Source organism: Lethenteron reissneri, chromosome 1 (genome assembly GCF_015708825.2).
Source record: "Lethenteron reissneri isolate LAM-NWPU_2019-01 chromosome 1, ASM1570882v1, whole genome shotgun sequence".
Taxonomy (NCBI): domain Eukaryota; kingdom Metazoa; phylum Chordata; class Hyperoartia; order Petromyzontiformes; family Petromyzontidae; genus Lethenteron; species Lethenteron reissneri.
This window is the reverse complement of record NC_083779.1, coordinates 8,689,085-8,714,762: the sequence shown is the minus strand read 5'-3', so window position 1 is coordinate 8,714,762 and position 25,678 is coordinate 8,689,085. Positions and strand designations below refer to the sequence as shown.

At 55.5% G+C, this 25,678-nt stretch overlaps 1 protein-coding gene across 1 annotated transcript; it reads right to left on the bottom strand.

The window, feature by feature from the left end:
• Positions 1 to 3,506: 3,506 nt before the first annotated feature.
• Positions 3,507 to 21,172, bottom strand: ARIH1 (ariadne RBR E3 ubiquitin protein ligase 1; the record flags this gene model as incomplete). Its single annotated transcript, XM_061550243.1, has 8 exons — positions 20,589 to 21,172; positions 13,659 to 13,726; positions 13,059 to 13,209; positions 6,093 to 6,241; positions 4,979 to 5,045; positions 4,477 to 4,583; positions 4,176 to 4,218; positions 3,507 to 3,581 (listed from the first exon to the last, which is right to left on the bottom strand). Coding segments are annotated over exons 1-8 (897 nt in total), but the record flags the coding sequence as incomplete, so codon positions are not given.
• Positions 21,173 to 25,678: the final 4,506 nt, after the last annotated feature.

Below are 25,678 nucleotides of genomic sequence, written 5' to 3'. Positions count from 1 at the left end.
TGTGTACCCTGTGTGTGTGTGTGTACAGTGTGTGTGTGGGTGTGTACCATGTGTGTACCATGTGTGTGTGGTGTGTGTGTACTGTGTGTGTGTGGTGGTGTACCGTGTGTGTACCATGTGTGTGTGGGTGTGTACCGTGTGTGGTGTGGTGTGTACCGTGTGTGTGGTGTGTGTACCGTGTGTGGTGGTGTGTCGTGTGTGTGTTGGTGTGGGTACCATGTGTGTGTGGTGTGTGTACCGTGTGTGACCATGTGTGTGTGGTGTGTGTACCCTGTGTGTGTGGTGTGTGTACCGTGTGGTGTACCATGTGTGTGTGGTGTGTGTACTGTGTGTGTGTGGTGTGTGTACCCTGTGTGTGTGGTGTGTGTACCGTGTGTGTACCATGTGTGTATGGTGTGTGTACCGTGTGTGTGTGGGTGTGTACCGTGTGTGTGTGTGGTTGTGTGTACCGTGTGTGCGTGGTGTGTGTACCGTGTGTGTGTGGTGTGTGTACCGTGTGTTGTGTGGTGTGTGTACCGCGTGTGTGTGGTGTGTGTACCGCGTGTGTGTGGTGTGTGTACCGTGTGTTGTGGTGTGTTGTGCGTTAGTGTGTGTGGTGCGTGTACCGTGTGTGTGTGGTGTGTGTACCGCTGTGTGTGTGGTGTGTGTACCGCGTGTGTGTGGTGTGTGTACCGCGTGTGTGTGGTGTGTGTACCGCGTGTGTGTGGTGTGTGTACCGCGTGTGTGTGGTGTGTGTACCGCGTGTGTGTGGTGTGTGTACCGCGTGTGTGTGGTGTGTGTACCGCGTGTGTGTGGTGTGTGTACCGCGTGTGTGTGGTGTGTGTACCGCGTGTGTGTGGTGTGTGTACCGTGTGTGTGTGGTGTGTGTACCGTGTGTGTGGTGCGTGTACCGTGTGTGTGTGTGGTGTGTGTACCGTGTGTGTGTGTGGTGTGTGTACCGCGTGTGTGCGGTGCGTGTACTGCGTGTGTGTGGTGCGTGTACCGTGTGTGTGTGTGGTGCGTGTACCGTGTGTGTGTGTGGTGCGTGTACCGTGTGTGTGTGTGGTGTGTGTACCGTGTGTGTGCGGTGCGTGTACTGCGTGTGTGTGGTGTGTGTACCGCGTGTGTGTGGTGTGTGTACCGTGTGTGTGTGGTGTGTGTACCGTGTGTGTGTGGTGTGTGTACCGCGTGTGTGCGGTGCGTGTACCGTGTGTGTGGTGAGTGTACCGTGTGTACCGCGTGTGTGTGGTGTGTGTACCGCGTGTGTGTGGTGCGTGTACCGTGTGTGTGTGGTGTGTGTACCGCGTGTGTGCGGTGTGTGTACCGTGTGTGTGTGTGGTGTGTGTACCGTGTGTGTGTGGTGTGTGTACCGTGTGTGTGTGTGGTGTGTGTACCGCGTGTGTGTGGTGCGTGTACCGTGTGTGTGTGGTGCGTGTACCGTGTGTGTGTGGTGTGTGTACCGCGTGTGTGTGGTGTGTGTACCGCGTGTGTGCGGTGTGTGTACCGTGTGTGTGTGCGGTGTGTGTACCGCGTGTGTGTGGTGTGTGTACCGTGTGTGTGTGTGGTGTGTGTACCGCGTGTGTGGTGCGTGTACCGTGTGTGTGGTGCGTGTACCGTGTGTGTGGTGCGTGTACCGTGTGTGTGTGGTGTGTGTACCGCGTGTGTGTGGTGTGTGTACCGCGTGTGTGCGGTGTGTGTACCGTGTGTGTGTGTGGTGTGTGTACCGTGTGTGTGTGGTGTGTGTACCGCGTGTGTGTGGTGTGTGTACCGTGTGTGTGTGGTGTGTGTACCGTGTGTGTGTGTGGTGTGTGTAGTGTGTGTGTGTGTGGTGTGTGTACCGTGTGTGTGTGTGGTGTGTGTACCGCGTGTGTGTGGTGTGTGTACCGTGTGTGTGTGTGGTGCGTGTACCGTGTGTGCGGTGTGTGTACCGTGTGTGTGGTGTGTACCGTGTGTGTGTGGTGTGTACCGCGTGTGTGTGGTGTGTGTACCGTGTGTGTGTGGTGCGTGTACCGTGTGTGTGTGGCGTGTGTACCGTGTGTGTGTGGTGCGTGTACCGCGTGTGTGCGGTGTGTGTACCGTGTGTGTGTGGTGTGTGTACCGCGTGTGTGTGGTGTGTGTACCGTGTGTGTGTGGTGTGTGTACCGTGTGTGTGGTGCGTGTGTGGTGTGTGTACCGTGTGTGTGTGGTGTGTGTACCGTGTGTGTGTGGTGTGTACCGCGTGTGTGTGGTTTGTGTACCGTGTGTGTGTGTGGTGTGTGTACCGCGTGTGTGGTTTGTGTACCGTGTGTGTGGTTTGTGTACCGTGTGTGTGTGTGGTGTGTGTACCGCGTGTGTGGTTTGTGTACCGCGTGTGTGTGGTTTGTGTACCGTGTGTGTGTGTGGTGTGTACCCTGTGTGTGGTGTGTGTACCGTGAGTGTACCGTGTGTGTGCGGTGCGTGTGCCGTGTGTGTGCGGTGCGTGTGCCGTGTGTGTGTGGTGCGTGTACCGTGTGTGTGTGGTGCGTGTACCGTGTGTGTGTAGTGCGTGTACCGTGTGTGTGTGGTGTGTGTACCGTGTGTGTGTGGTGCGTGTACCGTGTGTACCGTGTGTGTGTGGTGTGTGTACCGCGTGTGGTGCGTGTACCGTGTGTGTGTGGTGTGTGTACCGTGTGTGTATGGTGCGTGTACCGTGTGTGTGTGGTGTGTGTACCGTGTGTGTATGGTGCGTGTACCGTGTGTGTGTGGTGTGTGTACCGTGTGTGTGGTGTGTGTACCGCGTGTGTGTGGTGTGTGTACCGTGTGTGTGTGGTGCGTGTACCGTGTGTGTGTGGTGTGTGTACCGCGTGTGTGTGGTGTATGTACCGTGTGTGTATGGTGCGTGTACCGTGTGTGTGTGGTGCGTGTACCGTGTGTGTGTGGTGCGTGTACCGCGTGTGTGTGGTGTGTGTACCGCGTGTGTGTGGTGCGTGTACCGTGTGTGTGTGGTGCGTGTACCGTGTGTGTGTGGTGCGTGTACCGTGTGTGTGTGGTGTGTGTACCGTGTGTGTGTGGTGTGTGTACCGTGTGTGTGTGGTGCGTGTACCGCGTGTGTGTGGTTTGTGTACCGTGTGTGTGTGTGGTGTGTGTACCGCGTGTGTGGTTTGTGTACCGCGTGTGTGGTTTGTGTACCGTGTGTGTGTGTGGTGTGTGTACCCTGTGTGTGGTGTGTGTACCGTGTGTGTGTGTGGTGTGTGTACCCTGTGTGTGGTGTGTGTACCGTGAGTGTACCGTGTGTGTGCGGTGCGTGTGCCGTGTGTGTGCGGTGCGTGTACCGTGTGTGTGTGGTGCGTGTACCGTGTGTGTGTGGTGCGTGTACCGTGTGTGTGTGGTGCGTGTACCGTGTGTACCGTGTGTGTGTGGTGTGTGTACCGCGTGTGTGTGGTGTGTGTACCGCGTGTGTGTGGTGTGTGTGTGGTGTGTGTACCGCGTGTGTGTGGTGTGTGTACCGTGTGTGTATGGTGCGTGTACCGCGTGTGTGTGGTGTGTGTACCGTGTGTGTTTCGTGCATGCACCTTTGTGTTGGCTGCAATCCAGTTGGACGTTTCGCTGTCGTCATCGCATTTCTTGATCCACTTCCTCAGCCACTGCACTCGGAGATTCCACACGGAGGCGACACACACTCGCTCACACTCACACTCTCTCACACTCGCTCACTCTCGCTCACTCTCTCACACTCGCTCACTCTCGCTCACTCTCACCGCACTCACACTCGCCGCACTCACACTCGCCGCACTCACACTCGCTCACTCTCACCGCGCACACATTCGCTCACTCTCACCTCACACACACTCGCTCACACTCACACTCGCTCACTCTCACCGCACTCACACTCGCTCACTCTCGCTCACTCTCACCGCACACACACTCGCTCACTCTCACACTCGCTCACTCACACTCGCTCACTCTCACACTCGCTCACTCTCACCGCACTCGCCCACTCTCACCATACTCGCTCACTCTTACGTAACCGCACTTGCACTCGCTCACACTCTCAACCGTTCACTCTCATCCTTGCCCACTCTCGCTCACACTCTCAATGCACTCACTCAAACTCGCTCACATTCACCCGCCCACACTCTCAAACGCAACAGCCACCATTCGTCACCAATGGGTGGTGACGTCACCGCAAGCACCACACCATTACCACAACCAGCGTCACCACCACCACCACCACTCACCTTGCACTTGACCGGGTCATGCCAGTTCTCTGCGCACGTGAAGCTGTGGGCACAGACAGAGGTGGGGGGCACAGTAAGAGAGAGAAGATAAGGCACGGGGCGTTAGCAACGCCGCCCCCCCATTGCCCGCGGTCATCACTGGAGGCTCGGTGGAGTTGGGGGGGCGGGGGGAACGGGTGGGAGTGGGGGGATGAGGGAGGGTGTGGTCGAGAAGCGGGGGGGGTGGGAGTGAGGGGTGGGTGAGGTGGGTGGGGTGGGTGGGGGGGAGTAACACGAGGGGGGGGGGAGGGGGGTGACCCACCAGAACTGGCGTCCGCAGGTGCAGCGCACAGGCTTCTCGTCGGGGTAGGGCACCTTGATGACGTGGTGGCAGTCGGGCGCCGGGCACCACTTGAGCAGCCGGTTGCACTGCCCGCCACACCGCGCACGGACCGCTTACACAAGCGCTTACGCAGCCGCACACACAACCACTTCAACAGGCGCACACACAGCCGCTTACAAAGCCACACGGACGGTTAAACTAGCCGCACACACAGCCGCACACACAGCCGCACAACGACTTGTACAAACGCACGGCCGCTTGCACAACCGCACAACCGCAAACACAGCCACGCAGCCGCTCACACGACTGCACAGCCAATATATAGAGTGGCACAATCGCAGAGCCGGTCATACGAATGTGACAACCACAACAGCTGTTTTACACCACACAACCGTTATACAACCGTTACACAACCACACCCAACACAAGACAACCACACAGCCGGAGTTTGCCTTGCTGGTGAGTGCCGCTGGGTGCTCACCTCGACGAAGCTGTTGGTGATCAGGTGCTGATACTTGAGCTTCACTTTTGGATCCGCGATCAGCCGCCTGTGACACGGGCGGTGAGGAGACACAGGGTGAGGGGGCGCGCGGGGTGAGGAGACACAGGGTGAGGGGGCGCGCGGGGTGAGGAGACACAGGGTGAGGGGGCGCGCGGGGTGAGGAGACACAGGGTGAGGGGGCGCGCGGGGTGAGGAGACACAGGGTGAGGGGACGCGCGGGGTGAGGAGACACAGGGTGAGGGGGCGCGCGGGGTGAGGGGAGAGGGGTGAGGGGGCGGGGGTGAGGGGGCGCGCGGGGTGAGGGGAGAGGGGTGAGGAGACACAGGGTGAGGGGCGCGCGGGGTGAGGAGACACAGGGTGAGGGGACGCGCGGGGTGAGGAGACACAGGGTGAGGGGGCGCGCGGGGTGAGGGGAGAGGGGTGAGGGGGCGGGTGAGGGGGCGCGCGGGGTGAGGGGAGAGGGGTGAGGGGGCGGGTGAGGGGGCGCGCGGGGTGAGGGGAGAGAGATGAGGGGACGGGTGAGGGGGCGCGCGGGGTAGGGGAGAGGGGTGAGGGGGCGGGTGAGGGGGCGCGCGGGGTGAGGAGACACGTGAGGGGGCGCGCGGGGTGAGGGGGCGGGTGAGGGAACGGGTGAGGGGGCGCGCGGGGTGAGGGGGTGGGTGAGAGGACGGGTGAGGGGTGAGGGGAGAGGGTGAGGAGATGGGTGAGGGGTGAGGGGACAGGGGAGAGGGGTGAGGGGACGGGTGAGCGGTGAGGGGAGAGGGGTGAGGGGACGCGCGGGGTGAGGGGCGAGGTGAGGGGTGAGGGGACGTGTGGAGTGAGGGGACCTCGGGGGTCATGCTCTCACCTCATCCCTTTCACAACTCAAACTCTGCTTCAACAATGCAGCTCAACCGTGGGCAACCTCCATAGGGAGAGAGCGAAGGAGCGAGGTGGTGGAGGAGGCTCAGGAATGGCAGGGGATTGATACACAGTGTTGGGTGAGCACCAGGTGTGTGGGTGGGGGGTGGGGGGGGTTCACGGCAGGTGCGGGGTGGATGGGTCGGGGGGGGGGCGCTCCGGGCATGGGCGCGGTGGGCGGTGGGGGCCTCACATGACCGTGCTGTCATCGACCAGAATGTCGCAACCATGCGCGGGGCAGGAGATGGTCTGGCCCATGCCCTCGTCCATGATCTTGGTCTTGAGGTATTCGTTCCAGCACTGCACGCAGAAGCGGTGGCCGCACTCCAGGCCCGTCATGAACTGCGGCGGAGAGAGAGGAGGGGCGGGGGAGGGAGAGGCCACGCTGACCTCACGCTGACCCCACCACCATCAGCGCAATCACAACTCATTCTCCGGGAAAAAACTACCAATTTACACACATCTCTTATCATCACTAAAGCCGCGCGTGCTACACGCAGCGATGGGTTTTAATAACCGAAGTGGTGGGAGAGGGGGGTGGCATTTGCGGCAATTCGTAGCATCGAGGGGAAAATCCGAATCTCGGTGACATTTTGGCGGTGGTGTTTTTTGCCGCCGCCGCCGCCAACGACCTCAAATGACGACGTCGCCGCCGGTTGAAAATCACGATGTGCCGTTTGCGGACGTCCAGCGGTACAAAACCACGAGGAAGTTCTCACTGGCAGAAGACTTCAAAGGAGAAAACCTCCCTCGTTAAGAAGTTCATGAGCTCTACCGCTTGCTAAACGTCTTTATACTTTTAGGGTAATTTTCCACACATGCGTTGCATTCATTTACCGAGCGTCTAACGCGTCGAGCGAGTGCGATCGTGCAACTGCATTGGCATAGCAACGGCGCGCCCACTCTGATATCGCTGGGCCGTGTACATTTGAGACGCTCGCACGAGTGTCATGTGACACAGAATACATTTTTTTTAAATGGGGTGCAGTTTTTAAATGGGATACACTTTTCACGTGGATACATTTTTTACATGGATACAGTTTTAACATGATACAATTTTCAGATGGATACAGTTTTAATATGATACAGTTTTAAGATGGATTCAGTTTTAATATGATACAGTTTTAAGATGGATACAGTTTTAATATGGATACAGTGGAGGCTACGTTTTAGAAGCTTTTAGAATAGCAGCTACTTGTGTCAAAGTAGCTCACTACTAATTCACGTTAGCTTCCCCGAACATTGCGTGTGGTGACGGCTTTGTGAGGAGCGGTGACGCAGTGGTTAGCGCTCGAAGAAACCTGGTGACCCGAGTTCGATTCCCACTCACGATCAATAACAGTAGCGATTATCTGAATCGGTACTGGGCCTCCCCGAGGTAAACTCAGCCTTAAATGAGCGCCTGGTGCGGTGTGTAAACATCGCCACTGGGGAAACAAACGTGGCCCATCATGGTGCTGGCCACCCACCCCATCGTGTGCTGTGCCGGCCTTCACAGGTGCTCACCAACGGCACTTGCCCCAACAGTCTGTTCGAGGCTATACGGGAGATCTTTGTCTTTATAAGGCCAGCCAGTAAAAACTTCTCGCCGACACACAAACGGATCTGTACCCAGAGTAACTGAAAGTGTATACGAGCTGTATACATGTATGTATGTTGAACTTCTTTCGCACTGTACGTGTACCCAGGTGACATGTCACCCTGTATTTACTATTAGCACGCAGGCAAAACGGAAAGGCTCACGCGGGCGGGACAGATTTTTCTAAATAAGGAAAATAAATTCCTTATAAAAACCACGCCGACGCGATGGGCCTGACACGCAGCTTCAACAGCGTGGGGACGTCAAGGGAATATTGTGGGTCATGGCAAACCTCACGCCCCACTCCTGAAAAACCTTGGCAGGACCCTCCTCCTGAAAGAGCCTTGAGACTCAGCAAGGCTTTTCTGGGTAAGCGAGCGAGTGAAATAACAATAATAATAGCTGCAAGATTCATGTTGATTTTGTGTAACCAGGGCCGGGTGACGAGTCTCATTTGCAAGAGTGAGTGACCTGGTTCTCCAAAAAAACAAGTAAAAAAAAATAGCCACAAAGCAAAATGAACTGCAACTTAACGTGAAAAATATTGCGCAAACGTAAATCAACGTGAAATTATGTTCACAATAATCTTGACTTGTAACGCTGCGTCGCCACCGCAAGTGCGCTCGCTCTCGTAGGCAGAGAGAGGGTTGGGGGGACGACGACGACTCAGAGGCGCCACCAGGAGGAGGAACCGCAGACGAGCGGGAAGGCAGCAGCAGCAGCCACGCGCGGCGAGTCTGCACCAAATTCCTCCCCAAGCTCGTAGGTCCTCTACATATGAAGGTGTTTACACTATGAGACATCTCCTTCACCAGTGGCAAAATATAGTAGTAGGTTTTTACCCTTTCAACTGGTACAAAACTGACACCTTTATACAAGGCATCATGTTTGCAATAACCACAACACAAGCAGTCAAATTGCAAACAAAAATAAACAACTCTGATGATATGCACTGTCCTTGAAGTTGATTGGTCTACACCCGAGACAGCTTTCCTTAGAGCCTAGTCTCCACTGGTGTTGGAGCAGACTGACGCTAACTCCAAGGACAGTGCATACATTATCAGAGTTTTTTCTTTTTGTTTGCAATTTGACTGCTTGTGTTGCGGTTATTGCAAACATGATGCCTTGTATAAAGGTGTCAGTTTTGTACCAGTTTAAAGGGTAAGAACCTACTACTATATGAAGGTGTTATCAGCCAATTCATGTTGAGTGTTTATACGCAGGAGGAAACTGGGGTGAAAACCGGACAAACCCCACTCTGCTCCATATAGATGGAACCGGTGGAATCCACTTTTTTTCTTGCCGTACTGCATTCTCTGGGCGAGCCATGGGAAAGCTCCTCCACTACGCCCACGGTCAAGGGAGTCTCACAACACCGCGGTGTGAGTCACCGACGACGGTGGCTTCGCTGTGCATGCCACGGATCGCAGGCCACGGATCGCAGGCCACGTGCAGCAGAGCCACCGCCCAACCGCAAGTCATCGATTCCCCGCAGCGTGCACCGACTTGGGCAGATGTATTTTTAGACCCATTACAGTGCAATTACAAAATTAAGTTTTGGAAAAACATTCAGAGAATTACACTGCTGTAGCAGGTTTTTTTTTTGTTCCTGGGTAGCAAGTGTAATTTCCTAATTGCTTATGCCTCAAAAGTAGAGAAAATGGCTATTATTCCCCACAAACGTTGCTTTTGTGACCAGGACAGTGATATTTTGAAATGTACCTCTTTTCCAGAATATTCCAGATAGATTCAGTGCTGAGTAAACTTGGAGTAACTTCTAGAACATTCTAGAACTTTCCAGTAATATCAATAGTAGTATAAATACAGGGGCCTTAAGCCCACCAGTTCAGTTTAGCTCCAGCTGCCTAAGTGGATACATATCTGCATTTTTCTGAGATGGCATTAAGAGGCTGCAAGCATCCGTCAGACGCATTTTGCTATGTCTGCGGCCAATTTATCAAGACAAGAGCGAAAAAGGACTCTATGGGCGCATCTGCTAAGATGTGCGAGGCCTACAAGGCATATTTCGGCATGCCTGTCGGGGATCAAGACAAACCCTGGGCACCTCATTTCACCTGCGAGCAATGCTAAAAAACTCTGGAAGGTAAGATGGATAATTGTTGTTCGGAATTTTGTGTTATAAAATTTGTTTACAAATTTTAATTGTAAAAGTTTTTTTTATTTGAAATGTTTTACAATTTTCAATGTCATTGAACAAAATATATCATACATTAAAAATGTTGTGAGAAAATCTTACACATTAGTCATGGGTGAAATAAATGTATTTTTGTAGGATGGTACAGAGGGGAAAAGAGAGCCATGAAGTTCGCTATCCCAAGAATTTGGCGGGAACCCACTGACCACTCAAGCAACTGCTACTTCTGCATGGTGAACCCTTCCAAACGTCAGACTGGCAAGAATGCACCTGCTATCACGTATCCGGACCTTCCTTCATCCATCGCCCCGGTGCCACACTGCAATTAGCTCCCCATACCCACTCCTCCGGAGAGAGAGCAGCCGTCTTTAGAAGAGAGCAGCAAGTCAGGGAGCGAGAAGGACGATGTAGATCCAGATGACAATTTCAGAGGTGGCGCTGAGAAGAGAAACCCATACTACCCCAACCAAAAAGACCTCGATGACTTGATCAGAAATCTTGGTCTCACCAAGTCCAATGCCGAGCTTTTGACGTCTCGGCTCAAGCAGTGGAACTTGTTGGATGAAAGTGTGCAAGTCGCAGATCAGAGGAAGCGTCCCAACCTTTTTGCAGCTTCTTCACCCGCCAAGATGGGCTCTGCTTCTGCCACAATGTGACCAGTCTGTTCGAGGCAATCGGAATCGCCTGTAACCAGAATGAGTGGCGCCTCTTCATTGACAGCTCATCCAGAAGCCTCAAAGCCGTGCTGCTCCATAATGGTAACAAGTACCCGTCTCTTCCCCTGGCTCACTCGGTGAACCTCAAAGAGGATTACAACAGCATCAAGATCTTGCTGGATGCCTTGAAATATGAGTATGGCTGAGAGGTCATCGGAGACTTCAAAATCGTGGCATTCCTGATGGGTCTCCAAGGTGGTTTTACCAAGTTTCCCTGCTATCTTTGCCTTTGGGACAGCAGGGACACCAATGCGCACTACTACAGGCAGGACTGCCCACAGCGGACCGAGTTCTCTGTGCGGAGGAACAACGTCAAGTGGGAGCCACTGGTGGACCCCCGGAAGGTGCTGATGCCACCACTGCACATCAAATTGGGCCTTATGAAACAATGTCAGAGCTGTAGATAAGGAGTCGGCAGCCTTCAAGTACCTTCAAGACTTCTTCCCTAAGCTGTCTGAGGCAAAGGTCAAAGCCGGTGTCTTCGTCAGACCACAAATAAAGAAGATCCTGGAGTGCAATGAATTCCCCAAGAAGCTCACGAGTAAGGAGAAAGTGGCTTGGAACAGCTTTGTCGCAGTGGTTCGTGGTCGAAAATTATGTGGAGCTGGTTGAGACTCTGGTGAAGAACTACGACACAATGGGCTGTAGGATGTCCCTCAAAGTCCATATCCTTGATGCTCATCTTGATAAATTCAAGGAGAACATGGGAGCGTACTCGGAGGAGCAAAGCGAGCGCTTCCACCAGGATATACTGGACTTTGAACGCCGCGACCATGGACAGTATAACGAGAACATGATGGGAGACTACATTTGGGGGCTGATTCATGAAAGTGATTTACAGTATAATCGTACATCTCGAAAAACTACTCATTTCTAAATCTTTTGTAGTCCTTTTTGTATTACTTTAGTATAAATACATGTTAAATTTGAGTCATATGTTGTTTTTTTTCTGCCTATGTGAACAAAAAGACACAAATGTGCCCGTTTTCTCATTCAAAACAGGTACATTTCTAAATATCACTGTCCTTTTGTGGGGAATAAGCCATTTTCTGTACTTTTTTGGCATAAGCAATTACGAAATAACACTTACTACCCAGGAACAAAAATTGTGTAACAGTGTTATTTACCAAAACTCCGTGATGGGTCTGACACACAGGGACCCCCCCTGCAAGCACTTGACAACGCCAAGTTACGGGTCCCAGCCTGGGGTCCGTAACTCAGCCCCCCCCCCACCCCAATTCTCTCATCACAAATCACACCAGCATTGCCTTCCTGTGACATCATCATGATGATGTGGGCGCCGCGGTGGTGAGATGTTAGCTACCTCGCCTAGTATTCAGGAGGTCGTGGGTCCAAATCCCGACTCTGACGCCTGTATGGAGTTTGCATCTTCTCCCCATGGTTGCGTGGATTTTTCTCCGGGTCCTCCGGTTTTTCCCTCCACATTTAGAAACATGCCTTTAGAGAGTTTGGCTGACGTACATTTCCAAATGATAAGCCACTTCGTTGGGCTATCACTTGTGGCCATATCGCTTCTTAATATATAATAAACCTTACCTAGTAAAATAAAAAAAACTATTTTAGTTAAATTTCGATTTAAAGCTTTCGTGACTGCAGGGATTCATCTTCTTGGTTCTTTCGGTAAAGTCACGTAGAAGGGAAATAATAAAATAATAAAAATAAAACATCATAAAATTTCGATTTAAAGCTTTCGTGACTGCAGGGATTCATCTTCTTGGTTCTTTCGGTAAAGTCACGTAGAAGGGAAATAATAAAATAATGAAAATTAAACATCATAAAATTTCGATTTAAAGCGTTCGTGACTGCAGGGATTCATCTTCTTGGTTCTTTCGGTAAAGTCACGTGACCGAAAGAACCAAGAAGATGAGTTTTAGTCAAGTTTATCATCATCCTGCTCCGTAATGTGGAACTGATATTGTTACAATTCTTGAAGGCAGAGGAGATCTCCTCCATCAGGGGGGTCCCAGAACACTGGCCCATGCGAAGATATAACCACCGGTCAACGGTTGTCACGTGAAGATGCTGTCTGTTACGAAACTTCTCTTTTTCAGAATCAGCCAACTAGAATCGAAGTGCTCTTTAGACTGAACACAAATAGTAGTATTGTCGTGCCTTACTTCATTTGCTTTGCTCTCGTCGTTTTGGTGCCCCATGCCACTCACTCTTGCAAATGAGACTCACATCCTGGTCTCCTGACTTCTCACCTGGTTACACAAAAATGTACCTGAAACTTGTTTTATTATTATTCTATGGGTCTCTACGTGAGCCTATGGGTCTCTACGTGAGCCTATGGGTCTCTACGTGAGCCTATGGGTCTCTACGTGAGCCTATGGGTCTCTACGTGAGCCTATGGGTCTCTACGTGAGCCTATGGGTCTCTACGTGAGCCTATGGGTCTCTACGTGAGCCTATGGGTCTCTACGTGAGCCTATGGGTCTCAATGTAAACCAATAGCTCTTTATGTCAGCCTATGGGTCTATACGTGTGCCCATGGGTCTCTACGTGAGCCTACGGGTCTCTACGTAAGCCTATGGGTCTCTACGTGAGCCTATGGGTCTCTACGTGAGCCTATGGGTCTCAATGTAAACCAATAGCTCTCTATGTCAGCCTATGGGTCTCTACGCATGCGTATGGGCTAAACGCGTGTTGCGGCACACAGACACGAGCGAGCGAACATGCAGAGACTGACCGAGGGAGGGAAGGTCAGGTAGCAGATCCAGCAGAAGACCTCCTGGGAGGAGGAGCGCGTGGACGTGGGCCGCGCCGAGCGCAGCTTGCGGTTGTTGGGGTTGATCACGTGGCACTCGGCAAACAGCTTGTCCAGGTTGCCATCGAAATACCTGCGCCGCACGGACCGGTGTCACTCTCCGTCCCGCATTGGGGTCACTCGCTCACACGGCACAGGGTCACTCACCATCACACACACACAGCACAGCACAGGGGTTAAAGCCTGTGTACCTCCCCCCCGAGCTCAACGCACACACAGACGCCGCTTCCAGGGCCCAAGTCAGCCACACCAACTTGTACTCACCAATACTGACCCACACTATACCACACTCACCAAACACTTCCCCATACTCAACATACTTTGGCAAACACTCACCAACACGCTTACCCACTTCATCCCACACTCACCCCCACTCCACCAGACTCATCCATCACATACACACACACACAGCCCGGGTCCCTCCAAGCCAACTCCCTAACCCCCTACCAGAGACCACCCACTCCCCAGGACCCCCTAGGACCCCCCAGAACCCCGCAGCAAACCCCCCCACCCCCCACTCGCCTCTCCATGAGCTTCTCCTTGTCCCAGTTGAAGTGACTGAGCAGGATGCGGGTGGTAGTGGCGGGGATCTGTGGAGGCACAAGGGCACAGGGACAGGTGGGTGGGGGGGGCGACAGGGGGAGCCCAGTTAATCTCAAGATTCACACCGGATTACAAATCAACACCCGCACGCGTGGGAGGGGGGGAGATGGGGGGGGGGCACGGGGAAGGGGGGCTTCTGCTATGTCCTCGCTACCTAGGTGGGGGGAGGGGGGCCCTACCACCCCCGCCTTCGTGATCGTGCCCCCCACGGGAGTGGAGTAAACACGCGCTGCTTATGTAATGACGAGTCACGTGCGTGCCGAGTGCTGTGGCGGCGCGGCTCACACTGACAGCTGCGGGCAGTAGCCACCCCCCACTCTACCTCCCACACGAGTGGGGGGGGGGGGGGCACACGGAGGTGGTGGGGGGGGGCAGGAAACTACACGGGGCGGGGGAGGTAACCACACGGGGTAGGGTAACCACATTGGGGGGTGGTTAACCACACTGCAAGGGTAACCACGTAGGGGTAGGTAACCCCAGAGAGTAATTACAGGACGGCAACCACCAAGGGTATGGTAAGCACACGTCAGTAACCACATATGGGTAACCACACAGGTGAAGGCAACCACACGGTTTAGACGTACGATGTAATATAATTGATTCCTAAACATAAAATCGCGAGTATTTGAATCGACGCTACTCGATTCCTACGTGCGGCTGCATGCACTATGCAGTCATATCTACACCTATACCCTTTGCAGCCACTAGAGGCCGCTACGTATAACAGCAAATGTCACAGATTCTAATAAATTCATTAACACAGACAGCGTTGACAGCACGAAAAAGGGGTAAACCAGACAGGCATTGGATAACGCCAACAAGGACAATCCCCTATGGGAAGAAAGTAAGCGGGTAAATTGTAGGGGAAATGTAGGTGTAGGGGTAATGGAGAGGATAATTTGGGGGGGGGGCTCGTGTAAGAGCCCTGTAGGGGGTAATGTGTGGGTAATAGAGGGTGATGTAGGGAGTAGTGCAAGTCGCCATAGGGGATATTGTAAAGGGTCAAATAGGGTAATGTAGAGGATAGTGTCAGGGTCCTGTAGGGGGTAGTGTTTGGGTCCTGTAGGGGTAGTGTCAGGATCCTGTAGAGGGTAGTGTCAGGGTCCTGTAGGGGGTAGTGTCAGGGTCCTGTAGGGGGTAGTGTCAGGGTCCTGTAGGGGTAGTGTCAGGGTCCTGTAGGGGTAGTGTCAGGGTCCTGTAGGGGGTAGTGTCAGGGTCCTGTAGGGGGTAGTGTCAGGGTCCTGGAGGGGGTAGTGTCAGGGTCCTGTCAGGGTCCTGTAGGGGTAGTGTTTGGGTCCTGTAGGGGTAGTGTCAGGGTCCTGTAGGGGGTAGTGTTTGAGTCCTGTAGGGGGTAGTGTCAGGATCCTGTAGGGGTAGTGTCAGGGTCCTGTAGGGGGTAGTGTCAGGGTCCTGTAGGGGTAGTGTTTGGGTCCTGTAGGGGTAGTGTCAGGGTCCTGTAGGGGGTAGTGTTTGGGTCCTGTAGGGGTAGTGTCAGGGTCCTGTAGGGGTAGTGTCAGGATCCTGTAGGGGGTAGTGTTTGGGTCCTGTAGGGGTAGTGTCAGGATCCTGTAGGGGGTAGTGTCAGGGTCCTGTAGGGTAGTGTCAGGGTCCTGTAGGGGGTAGTGTCAGGGTCCTGTAGGGGTAGTGTCAGGGTCCTGTAGGGGTAGTGTCAGGGTCCTGTAGGGGGTAGTGTCAGGGTCCTGGAGGGGGTAGTGTCAGGTCTAGGGGTCCTGTCAGGGTCCTGTAGGGGTAGTGTTTGGGTCCTGTAGGGGTAGTGTCAGGGTCCTGTAGGGGGTAGTGTTTGAGTCCTGTAGGGGGTAGTGTCAGGATCCTGTAGGGGTAGTGTCAGGGTCCTGTAGGGGGTAGTGTCAGGGTCCTGTAGGGGTAGTGTTTGGGTCCTGTAGGGGTAGTGTCAGGGTCCTGTAGGGGTAGTGTTTGGGTCCTGTAGGGGTAGTGTCAGGGTCCTGTAGGGGTAGTGTCAGGATCCTGTAGGGGGTAGTGTCAGGGTCCTGTAGGGGGTAGTGTCAGGGTCCTGTAGGGGGTAGTGTCAGGGTCCTGTAGGGGTAGTGTCAGGGTCCTGTAGGGGTAGTGTCAGGGTCCTGTAGGGGGTAGTGTCAGGATCCTGTAGGGGGTAGTGTCAGGGTCCTGTAGGGGTAGTGTCAGGGTCCTGTAGGGGGTAGTGTCAGGGTCCTGTAGGGGTAGTGTTCAGGGTCCTGTAGGGGGTAGTGTCAGGGTCCTGTAGGGGGTATGTGTCAGGGTCCTGTAGGGGGTAGTGTCAGGGTCCTGTAGGGGTAGTGTCAGGGTCCTGTAGGGGGTAGTGTCAGGGTCCTGTAGGGGGTAGTGTCAGGATCCTGTAGGGGGTAGTGTCAGGGTCCTGTAGGGGGTAGTGTCAGGGTCCTGTAGGGGTAGTGTCAGGGTCCTGTAGGGGTAGTGTCAGGGTCCTGTAGGGGGTAGTGTCAGGGTCCTGTAGGGGGTAGTGTCAGGGTCCTGGAGGGGTAGTGTCAGGGTCCTGTAGGGGGTAGTGTCAGGGATCCTGTAGGGGGTAGTGTCAGGCATCTGTAGGGGGTAGTGTCAGGGTCCTGTAGGGGGTAGTGTCAGGGTCCTGTAGGGGGTAGTGTCAGGATCCTGTAGGGGGTAGTGTCAGGGTCCTGTAGGGGGTAGTGTCAGGGTCCTGTAGGGGGTAGTGTCAGGGTCCTGGAGGGGGTAGTGTCAGGGTCCTGTAGGGGTAGTGTCAGGATCCTGTAGGGGGTAGTGTCAGGGTCCTGTAGGGGTAGTGTCAGGGTCCTGTAGGGGTAGTGTCAGGGTCCTGTAGGGGGTAGTGTCAGGATCCTGTAGGGGTAGTGTCAGGGTCCTGTAGGGGTAGTATCAGGGTCCTGTAGGGGTAGTGTCAGGGTCCTGTAGGGGTAGTGTCAGGATCCTGTAGGGGGTAGTGTCAGGGTCCTGTAGGGGGTAGTGTCAGGATCCTGTAGGGGGTAGTGTCAGGGTCCTGTAGGGGTAGTGTCAGGGTCCTGTAGGGGGTAGTGTCAGGATCCTGTAAGGGGTAGTGTCAGGGTCCTGTAGGGGGTAGTGTCAGGATCCTGTAGGGGGTAATATCAGGGTCCTGTAGGGGGTAGTGTCAGGGTCCTGTAGGGGTAGTGTCAGGGTCCTGTAGGGGGTAGTGTCAGGATCCTGTAGGGGTAGTGTCAGGATCCTGTAGGGAGTAGTGTCAGGATCCTGTAGGGGTAGTGTCAGGGTCCTGTAGGGGTAGTGTCAGGATCCTGTAGGGGGTAGTGTCAGGGTCCTGTAGGGGTAGTGTCAGGATCCTGTAGGGGGTAGTGTCAGGGTCCTGTAGGGGGTAGTGTCAGGATCCTGTAGAAGTAGTGTCAGGGTCCTGTAGGGGGTAGTGTCAGGATCCTGTAGGGGGTAGTGTCAGGATCCTGTAGGGGGTAGTGTCAGGGTCCTGTAGGGGGTAGTGTCAGGGTCCTGTAGGGGGTAGTGTCAGGGTCCTGTAGGGGGTAGTGTCAGGGTCCTGTAGGGGGTAGTGTCAGGGTCCTGTAGGGGGTAGTGTCAGGGTCCTGTAGGGGTAGTGTAAAGGGTCATGTAGGGGGTGGTGTCAGGGTCCTGTAGGGGGTAGTGTCAGGGTCCTGTAGGGGGTAGTGTCAGGGTCCTGTAGGGGTAGTGTCAGGGTCCTGTAGGGGGTAGTGTCAGGGTCCTGTAGGGGTAGTGTAAAGAGTCCTGTAGGGGGTAGTGTCAGGGTCCTGTAGGGGGTAGTGTCAGGGTCCTGTAGGGGGTAGTGGCAGGGTCCTGTAAGGGGTAGTGTCAGGGTCCTGTAGGGGGTAGTGGCAGGGTCCTGTAGGGGGTAGTGTCAGGGTCCTGTAGGGGGTAGTGTAAAGGGTCATGTAGGGTAATGTAGGGGCTCATTAATTCAGCTCAGGTGCCATGTGCTGGGTGGATTGTTACAGCGCATGATCGTGAGAGGTGGCGGCAGCTTAGGGGGGGAGAGGGGGGCTTAATCCACCAGTGGATTGAGCATGGCTGGTTATATTTAATGTATGGTTCATGTCGCGGTCCCAATGTTCCAACCTTCACTCATCTCACCCATGGCGCGAGCGCTCACGTCCCCTGCACCCCTCGGAAACCCCCCGAGTCCTCTCTAATCCTACTGCACCGGCTGTCTTTCCCTCCATCGTGCCGTGGTGGACTGTCTTTGCTCCACTCTCTTGTTTCTCTCTCTCCCTTCTGTATTCTGCTTTGTCTGTACCTTTCTCTGTTTCCCCCTTTTCTCTGTCTCTCTCTTCTGTCTCTCCCTCTTCTCTTTTCTCTGTCGCTCTATTCTCTGTCTCTCCCTCTTCTCTCTCTTGTCTCTCCCTCTCTATTCTGTCTCTCACTCTATTCTGTCTATCCCTCTATTCTGTCTCTATATTCTATCTCTTCTCTATTCTATCTCTTCTCTATTCTGTCTCTCCCTCTATTCTGTCTCTCTCTATTCTGTCTCTCCCTCTCGATTATGTCTCTCTCTCGATTATGTCTCTATTCTCTGTCTCTCCCCCATCTTCGTCCCTCCCCCCTCTCTGTCTAGCCATTCCATGTCTCCCCCTTCCCCGTCTCCCTTCTCTGTCTCTCCCCCCTCCCTGCTCTGCCATTCTTTGTCTCCCCCCTTCTCTGTCTATCCCCCTTCGCTGCCCTTCCCTGTCTCCCTTCTCTGTAGATGCCCCTTCTCTCGTCTCCCCCTTCCATGTCTCTATTCTCTGTCTATCCCCCCTCTTCATTCTCTGTCTCTCCCCCTTCTCTGTCTCTCTTCTCTTGTCTATCTCCCTTCTCTCTTCTCCGTCTCTACCCTTTCTTCCTTCTCTTGTCTATTCCCCTTCTCCCCCTTCCCTGTCTCTCTTTTCCGTCTATCCCCCTTCTCTGTGTACCCCCTTTCTCTGTCTATCTCCCGTCTCTCTCCCTTCCCTGTCTCTCTTCTCTGTCTCTCCCTTCTCTGTATATCCCCCTTCTCCCGTCTCCCCCTTCCCTGTCTCTCTTCTGTCTCTCCCTTCTCTGTATATCCCCAGTCTCTCTCCCCCTTCCCTGTCTCTCTTCTCTGCCTCTCCCTTCGCTGTCTATCCCCTTTCTTCCGTCTCCCCCTTCCCTGTCTCTCTTCTCTGTCTATGCCCCCTTCTCTGTCTATCTCCCTTCTCTCCCCCTTCCCCGTCTCTCTTCCCCGTCTCCCCCTTCTCTGTCTCTCTTCTCTCTCCCCCTTCGCTGTCTCTCTTCTGTCTCTCCTTTCTCTGTCTACCCCCCTTCTCCCGTCTCCCCATTCCCTGTCTCTCTTATGTCTCTACCTTCTCTGTGTACCCCCCTTCTCTGTCTATCTCCAGTCTCTCCCCCTTCTCTGTCTATCCCCCTTCTCCCCCTTCCCTGTCTCTCTTCTGTCTCTCCCTTCTCTGTGTACCCCTGTTCTCTGTCTATCTCCCGTCTCCCCCTTCCCTGTCTCTCTCCCCCCTCCTCTCCCCCCGCTGGTTTCGCCGTTTTTTGCCGTTGGAAACTCGACCAGACGAGGCCTACTCGCTGACGAGCAGCCTAGGCACTTTCCTGATTCTTCCCCACGCCCGAGGCCGCCTGCTCCCGCTAGGCCGCAAGGAGTGCCCGAGGCTTCGGCCCGGCACGGGTGACTCGGCTGGATTTTGATGGCGCAGGCGGCGCGGGGCCTGGGCACGGACTCCGGGGAGACGGAGCCCGCGGCCCCGCGGCTCCTCGCGAGCCGCAGCCTCGCAACTCCACAAGTCGCGGCCTCCGCGGGGGAGACGCGGGGGAGCCGCCATCTTACAGCCGGGGCCAGACAGACGACCCGGGCCGCGGGCACCCCTCCACCCCCTTCCACCCCCGTGCGTGTCTCCCTACAGCTGCGTCCTCGTGTCTCTCTCTGTCTCCCCATGTACCCGTGTCTCCCTACAGCTGCGTCCTCGTGTCTCTCTCTGTCTCCCCATGTACCCGTGTCTCCCTACAGCTGCGTCCTCGTGTCTCTCTCTGTCTCCCCATGTACCCGTGTCTCCCTACAGCTGCGTCCTTGTGTCTCTCTGTCTCCCCATGTACCCGTGTCTCCCTACTGCGGTGTCCTCGTGTGTCTCCCCACGTACCCGTGTCTCCCCACGTACCCGTGTCTCCCCATCGACCCGTGTCTCCCTACTGCGGTGTCCTCGTGTGTCTCCCCACGTACCCGTGTCTCCCCATCGACCCGTGTCTCCCTACTGCGGTGTGTCCTCCTGTGTCTCCCCATCTACCCGTGTCTCTCTACATCTGTGTCCTCGTGTCTCTCTCCCTTCCGTCGCTGTGTCTCCTCATGTACCCGTGTCTCCCCATCGACCCGTGTCTCCCTACTGCGGTGTGTCCTCCTGTGTCTCCCATCTACCCGTGTCTCCCTACAGCTGTGTGTCCCCGTGTCTGTCTCGTATGTCCCCGTGTCTCCCCGTGTCTCCCTCCCTGTGTAGGTATTCCCGTGTCCCTGTGTCTCCGTTTCCGCGTTCATCTCTATGGCTCAGCGTCCCTGTGTCTCGATCTCCCCGTGTCATTGTCTTCCTGTGTCTGTTTATCTCCGAGTCTCACTGTGTCTCCCCATGTCATCGTCACTCCTGTGTTTGTGTCTTTCTGTGCCTCGTCTCCCCGTGTGTTCCTGTCTTCCTGGAGCCAAGCACCCCCCCCCCCCTTCTCTCTCTCTCATTACACGGGGAGACAGATCTCGCCGTGTCTTCTAGACAGCGAGTCTCCGTACGCCCATCGGAGAGACAACCCTCCCCGTGACAGCCCGACCCCATCGGCCTGTCCCAAGCTCCCAAGAGGGGGGCCCCCTAGACAGCGTCGCATCACCCACCCCGACCTCTCTCCGCTCACCTCGATCACCTCGTTCACCTCCTTGATGCACTCCACCATGTGCTGCACCACCTGCTCGGCCGTGAGCACCTCGTGCGGGAACTCGTCCCCGTCGCCGGCCTGACCGGCCTCGAGCACGGGCTCCTGCATCTCCACCTCGCCCATCTCGGACGTCTCGTCTTCGTCGTCGTCCTCGTCGGTCTCCTCCTCGCTGTACACCTCGTCTTCATCGTAGATGAAGCCCTCGTCCGAATCCATTGTCCTGGCGGCAACGGCGGCGGCCGGCGCCGGTCACTGCGCGGCGCGACGGGACGCCCCTCGCGGGAGCCCCGCGCCTGAGACCATAAACCGACGGCGGGGGGAGAGGCTCAGCGGCGGGCGGGCGAGAAGACACGGGGAGCAGCGGCGATGTGTTGTTGTTAGGGGGGGGAGACACGGAGGGGAGACAGCCGGGGACGGAAGCGGGAGCCCGTGAGCAATAAACGCCTCTCGTCCTCCTCCTCCTCCTCGTGATGTCACCGCCGCATCAACTCGTGACGTCACCAACACGCCCCACCCCCTTCCCGAGTGTCACCGCCCCCACAGCCCGCCCCCCTCGTCCCAACCGCCCACTGGGTTCACCCCCCTTTAGCCCCGCCCACTCGGCCCACCCACCCCCCCTTTCGCCCCGCCCACTCGGCCCACCCACCCCCCTTCGCCCCGCCCACTCGGCCCACCCACCCCCCTTCGCCCCGCCCACTCAGCCCACCCACCCCCTTCGCCCCGCCCACTCAGCCACCCACCCCCCTTCGCCCCGCCCACTCGACCCACCCACCCCCCTTCGCCCCGCCCACTCGACCCACCCACCCCCCTTCGCCCCGCCCACTCAGCCCACCCACCCCCTAGCCCCGCCTTCAGCCCACCCACCCCCTTCCCACTCACCCACCCACCCCCCTTCGTCCCGCCCCGCCCCACTCGACCCACCCACCCCCCTTCGCCCCGCCCACTCGACCCACCCACCCCCCTTCGCCCCGCCACTCAGCCCACCCACCCCCCTTCGCCCCGCCCACTCAGCCCACCCACCCCCCTTCGCCCCGCCCACTCAGCCCACCCACCCCCCTTCGTCCCGCCCACTCGGCCCACCCACCCCCCTTCGCCCCGCCCACTCGGCCCACCCACCCCCCTTCGCCCCGCCCACTCAGCCCACCCACCCCCCTTCGCCCCGCCCACTCAGCCCACCCACCCCCCTTCGCCCCGCCCACTCAGCCCACCCACCCCCCTTCGCCCCGCCCACTCGGCCCACCCACCCCCCTTCGCCCCGCCCACTCGGCCCACCCACCCCCCTTCGCCCCCGCCCACTCGGCCCACCCACCCCCCTTCGCCCCGCCCACTCGGCCCACCCACCCCCCTTCGCCCCGCCCACTCGGCCCACCCACCCCCCTTCGCCCCGCCCACTCGGCCCACCCACCCCCCTTCGCCCCGCCCACCCACCCCACTTCGCCCCGCCCACTCGACCCGCCTCTCTGACCCCGGTGCAGAACGCCACCAACAGCAGCAACTACAACAACAACCACCAACAACAGCAACCACCAACCACCACAACAACAGCAACCACCAAACCATCGCGCCGTGGTGACGTCACCTCCACGGTGTGGCTGTTGTTGTTGTTGTTGTGGTGATAGAGGAGGCTCGTGAAGGACGCTGCTGGGCAATTGGAGGCAGTCGCCCTCCAGCAACAGCAGAGGGCGGAGGAGCGACGCTCACAACAACGAGCGGAGCGCCGGGTGGCTAAAGCACAGCAAGTTGGCACAGTAGGGGGCACAGGTGGTGCATCAGCCAGTCGTCTCAGTCATCTCGGTCAGTCGACCCGTGGCACCTGCTGGGTCTGCCCCGTGACCTCCTGCCAGCGAGCGTTCGACACTTCACGTGGCCTCAAGGTGCACCTAGCCTGGCACAAGCGTCGTGGTGACGTCACCACCACTTAGTGGCGAATGGCGGTTGTTGTGGTGTGGTGGTTTTGGTGATTTTTGTGGTTGTTGTGGTCGTTGTTGTGGTTATTGTGGTGGTGGTTGTGATGCTTATTGTGATTGTTCTGGTAGTTGTGATTGTTGTGGTGGTGATTGTTGTGGTGGTTGTGTTGATTGTTGTTGGTGTTTGTGGTGATTGTGATGATTGTTGTGGTGGTTGTGGTGAATCTGGTGATTGTTGTTGGTGTTTGTGGTGATTGTGATGATTGTTGTGATTTTTGTGGTGATTGTGATGATTGTGATGATTGTTGTGGTGGTTGTGGTGAATCTGGTGATTGTTGTTGGTGTTTGTGGTGATTGTGATGATTGTTGTGATTGTTGTGGTGGTTGTGGTGATTGTGATGATTGTTGTGGTGGTTGTGGTGAATCTGGTGATTGTTGTGGTGTTTGTGGTGATTGTGATGATTGTTGTGATTGTTGTGGTGATTGTGATGATTGTTGTGATTGTGATGATTGTTGTGATTGTTGTGGTGATTGTGATGATTGTTGTGATTGTTGTGGTGGTTGTGGTGAATCTGGTGATTGTTGTTGGTGTTTGTGGTGATTGTGATGATTGTTGTGATTGTTGTGGTGATTGTTGTGATTGTTGTTGGTGTTTGTGGTGATTGTTGTGGTGGTTGTGGTGATTCTCGTGATTGTTGTGATTGTTGTGGTTGTGGTGATTCTCGTGATTGTTGTTGGTGTTTGTGGTGATTGTTGTGGTGGTTGTTGTGATTGTTGTTGGTGTTTGTGGTGATTGTTGTGGTAGTTGTGGTGATTCTCGCGATTGTTGTGATTGTTGTGTTTGTGGTGATTGTTGTGATTGTTGTTGGTGTTTGTGGTGATTGTTGTAGTGAGGCCAGCGAGCGAATTCGGGTCGAGCGGCCTTCGCCGCTGGCCCCCTCGTAACTCAGCCGAGGCCGCGGGGTCATCGCGTCTGACCCCGGGTACCGCCGCCCGCAACATTAGTAGTTCGGCCGGAACGCGGTGGGGGGGAAGGGGGTTACCGCGGGCCCAGAGGCCGCCATCAGGGGCCCCAGGGTCTGGTGAAGGCCGCAGAGTGGAGGCCACAGTCCCCTTGGCCGCACCAGCACAGTGAATCCCGTGTCTCCCCCCCCCCCCCCCCCCCCGTGCTTGTCTGACCATGCATGCGCCTTTGAAAAATGACCGACCCTAATTTACGCGTGCCCACGGTCTCTTTAAATGTCCCTGTGTCATCTCTCTCCTCTCATCTCTGTGACTGACCGTGTCCCTGTCTCACTCCTCAATGCCTGAACGTGTCCCGTGTCCCCCCCTCTCCGTGTGTCCCCTCCACGCGGTTCGCGTGCAGCAGCAGCAGGAGTCGGACTTGGTGGGTCTCGGCACCACGTGTTTATTGTTAATGTTGATAATAATAATCGTAGTGTTCACAAGCAGCTAGCCTAAGCGAGGGAGACGACTCCTCCAATACTGACGACGACGACGACTGTGGTAAGCGCCTCTACACAAAGTTTCACAAAGCACGTGGGTACTCGTCATTAAATAGGAGCCTACATTGCAACAGCAACACGAGCACAGATGGGCCCCCTCAACCCAGCCAGGCGTCCTGGCCCCCCCCCACCCAACAATTGAAAACCACCCAGGGCCCCCCCTCCTTATGGGGGGGGGCAAAGGAACCCCCCCCCCAAAGGAACCCCCACTGGATAATGGAGGTGGTAGAGACCTAATAAAATAAAATTCTCACGACGTTTCGGCCACAACGGAAGCAGCCGTCTTGACGCTGTCTTTCCGACAGCTCCGTTTCTTCACCCGAGGTCGGCTGCTTGCGTTGTGGCCGAAACGTCGTGAGAATTTCATTTTATTGTTTTATTTTCATTATTTTCCTTATACGAAAAGTGGTAGAGACCTTTAATGAAGAGGCAGCATTGACCTCCCCCTCCGCTCGCCTTCCCCGTGGCGCAGTCACTCGTTTACCTCCACTCCACGGCGCAGGGCCGGGGCCAAGCAACTCTCACCACGGGGTGGCACCGGTGGATGTAAAAAAAAATTGGGGGGGGGGGCACATGGGGCCCGAGGGGTTCGACCTCCCACCCTCCCTCTTGAGCAGTGTTTCTCAAACTTTTTGAGCCCACGGACCACCCAGCCACCCCCCCCCCCCCCGACACCCCTGGTGACAAAATGCATTCACTTGTTTCTCTAAATACAGGGACTCCTCTCCTTACGAACGTTCGAGTTATGAACTTTCAGAAATGCGAACAAACCTGTCCCGTACGTCCAGTTGCCTGTTCGGACTGAGAGTCGTAAGTTCAACCGCGTCACGTAATAGACGGCGGTGGTGGCATCTACATCTGCAGAACGTGAAGAACCAGTGGCATCTATATCTGCAGAACGTGAAGACCCAGTAGCATCTACATCTGCAGAACGTGAAGAACCAGTGGCATCTATATCTGCAGAACGTGAAGAACCAGTGGCATCTACATCTGCAGAACGTGAAGAACCAGTGGCATCTACATCTATAGAACATGAAAAATCAGTGGCATCTACATCTACAGAACATGAAGAACCAGTGGCATCTCCATCTGCAGAACGTGAAGAACCAGTGGCATCTATATCTGCAGAACGTGAAGAACCAGTGGCATCTACATCTGCAGAACGTGAAGAACCAGTAGCATCTACATCTATAGAACATGAAGAACCAGTGGCATCTATATCTGCAGAACGTGAAGAACCAGTGGCATCTACATCTGCAGAACGTGAAGAACCAGTGGCATCTACATCTATAGAACATGAAAAACCAGTGGCATCTACATCTGCAGAACGTGAAGAACCAGTGGCATCTCCATCTGCAGTGCGTGAAGAACCAGTGGCATCTACATCTGCAGAACGTGAAGAACAAGTGGCATCTACATCTGCAGAACGTGAATAACCAGTGGCATCTACATCTGCAGAACGTGAAGAACCTAGTGGCATCTACATCTGCAGAACGTGAAGAACCAGTGGCATCTACATCTGCAGAACGTGAAGAACCAGTGGCATCTGCAGTACGTGAAGATCCAGTGGCATTTACATCTTCAGAACGGGAAGAGCCAGTAGCATCTACATCTGCAGAACGCAAAGAACCAGTGGCATCTACAGAACGTGAAGAAC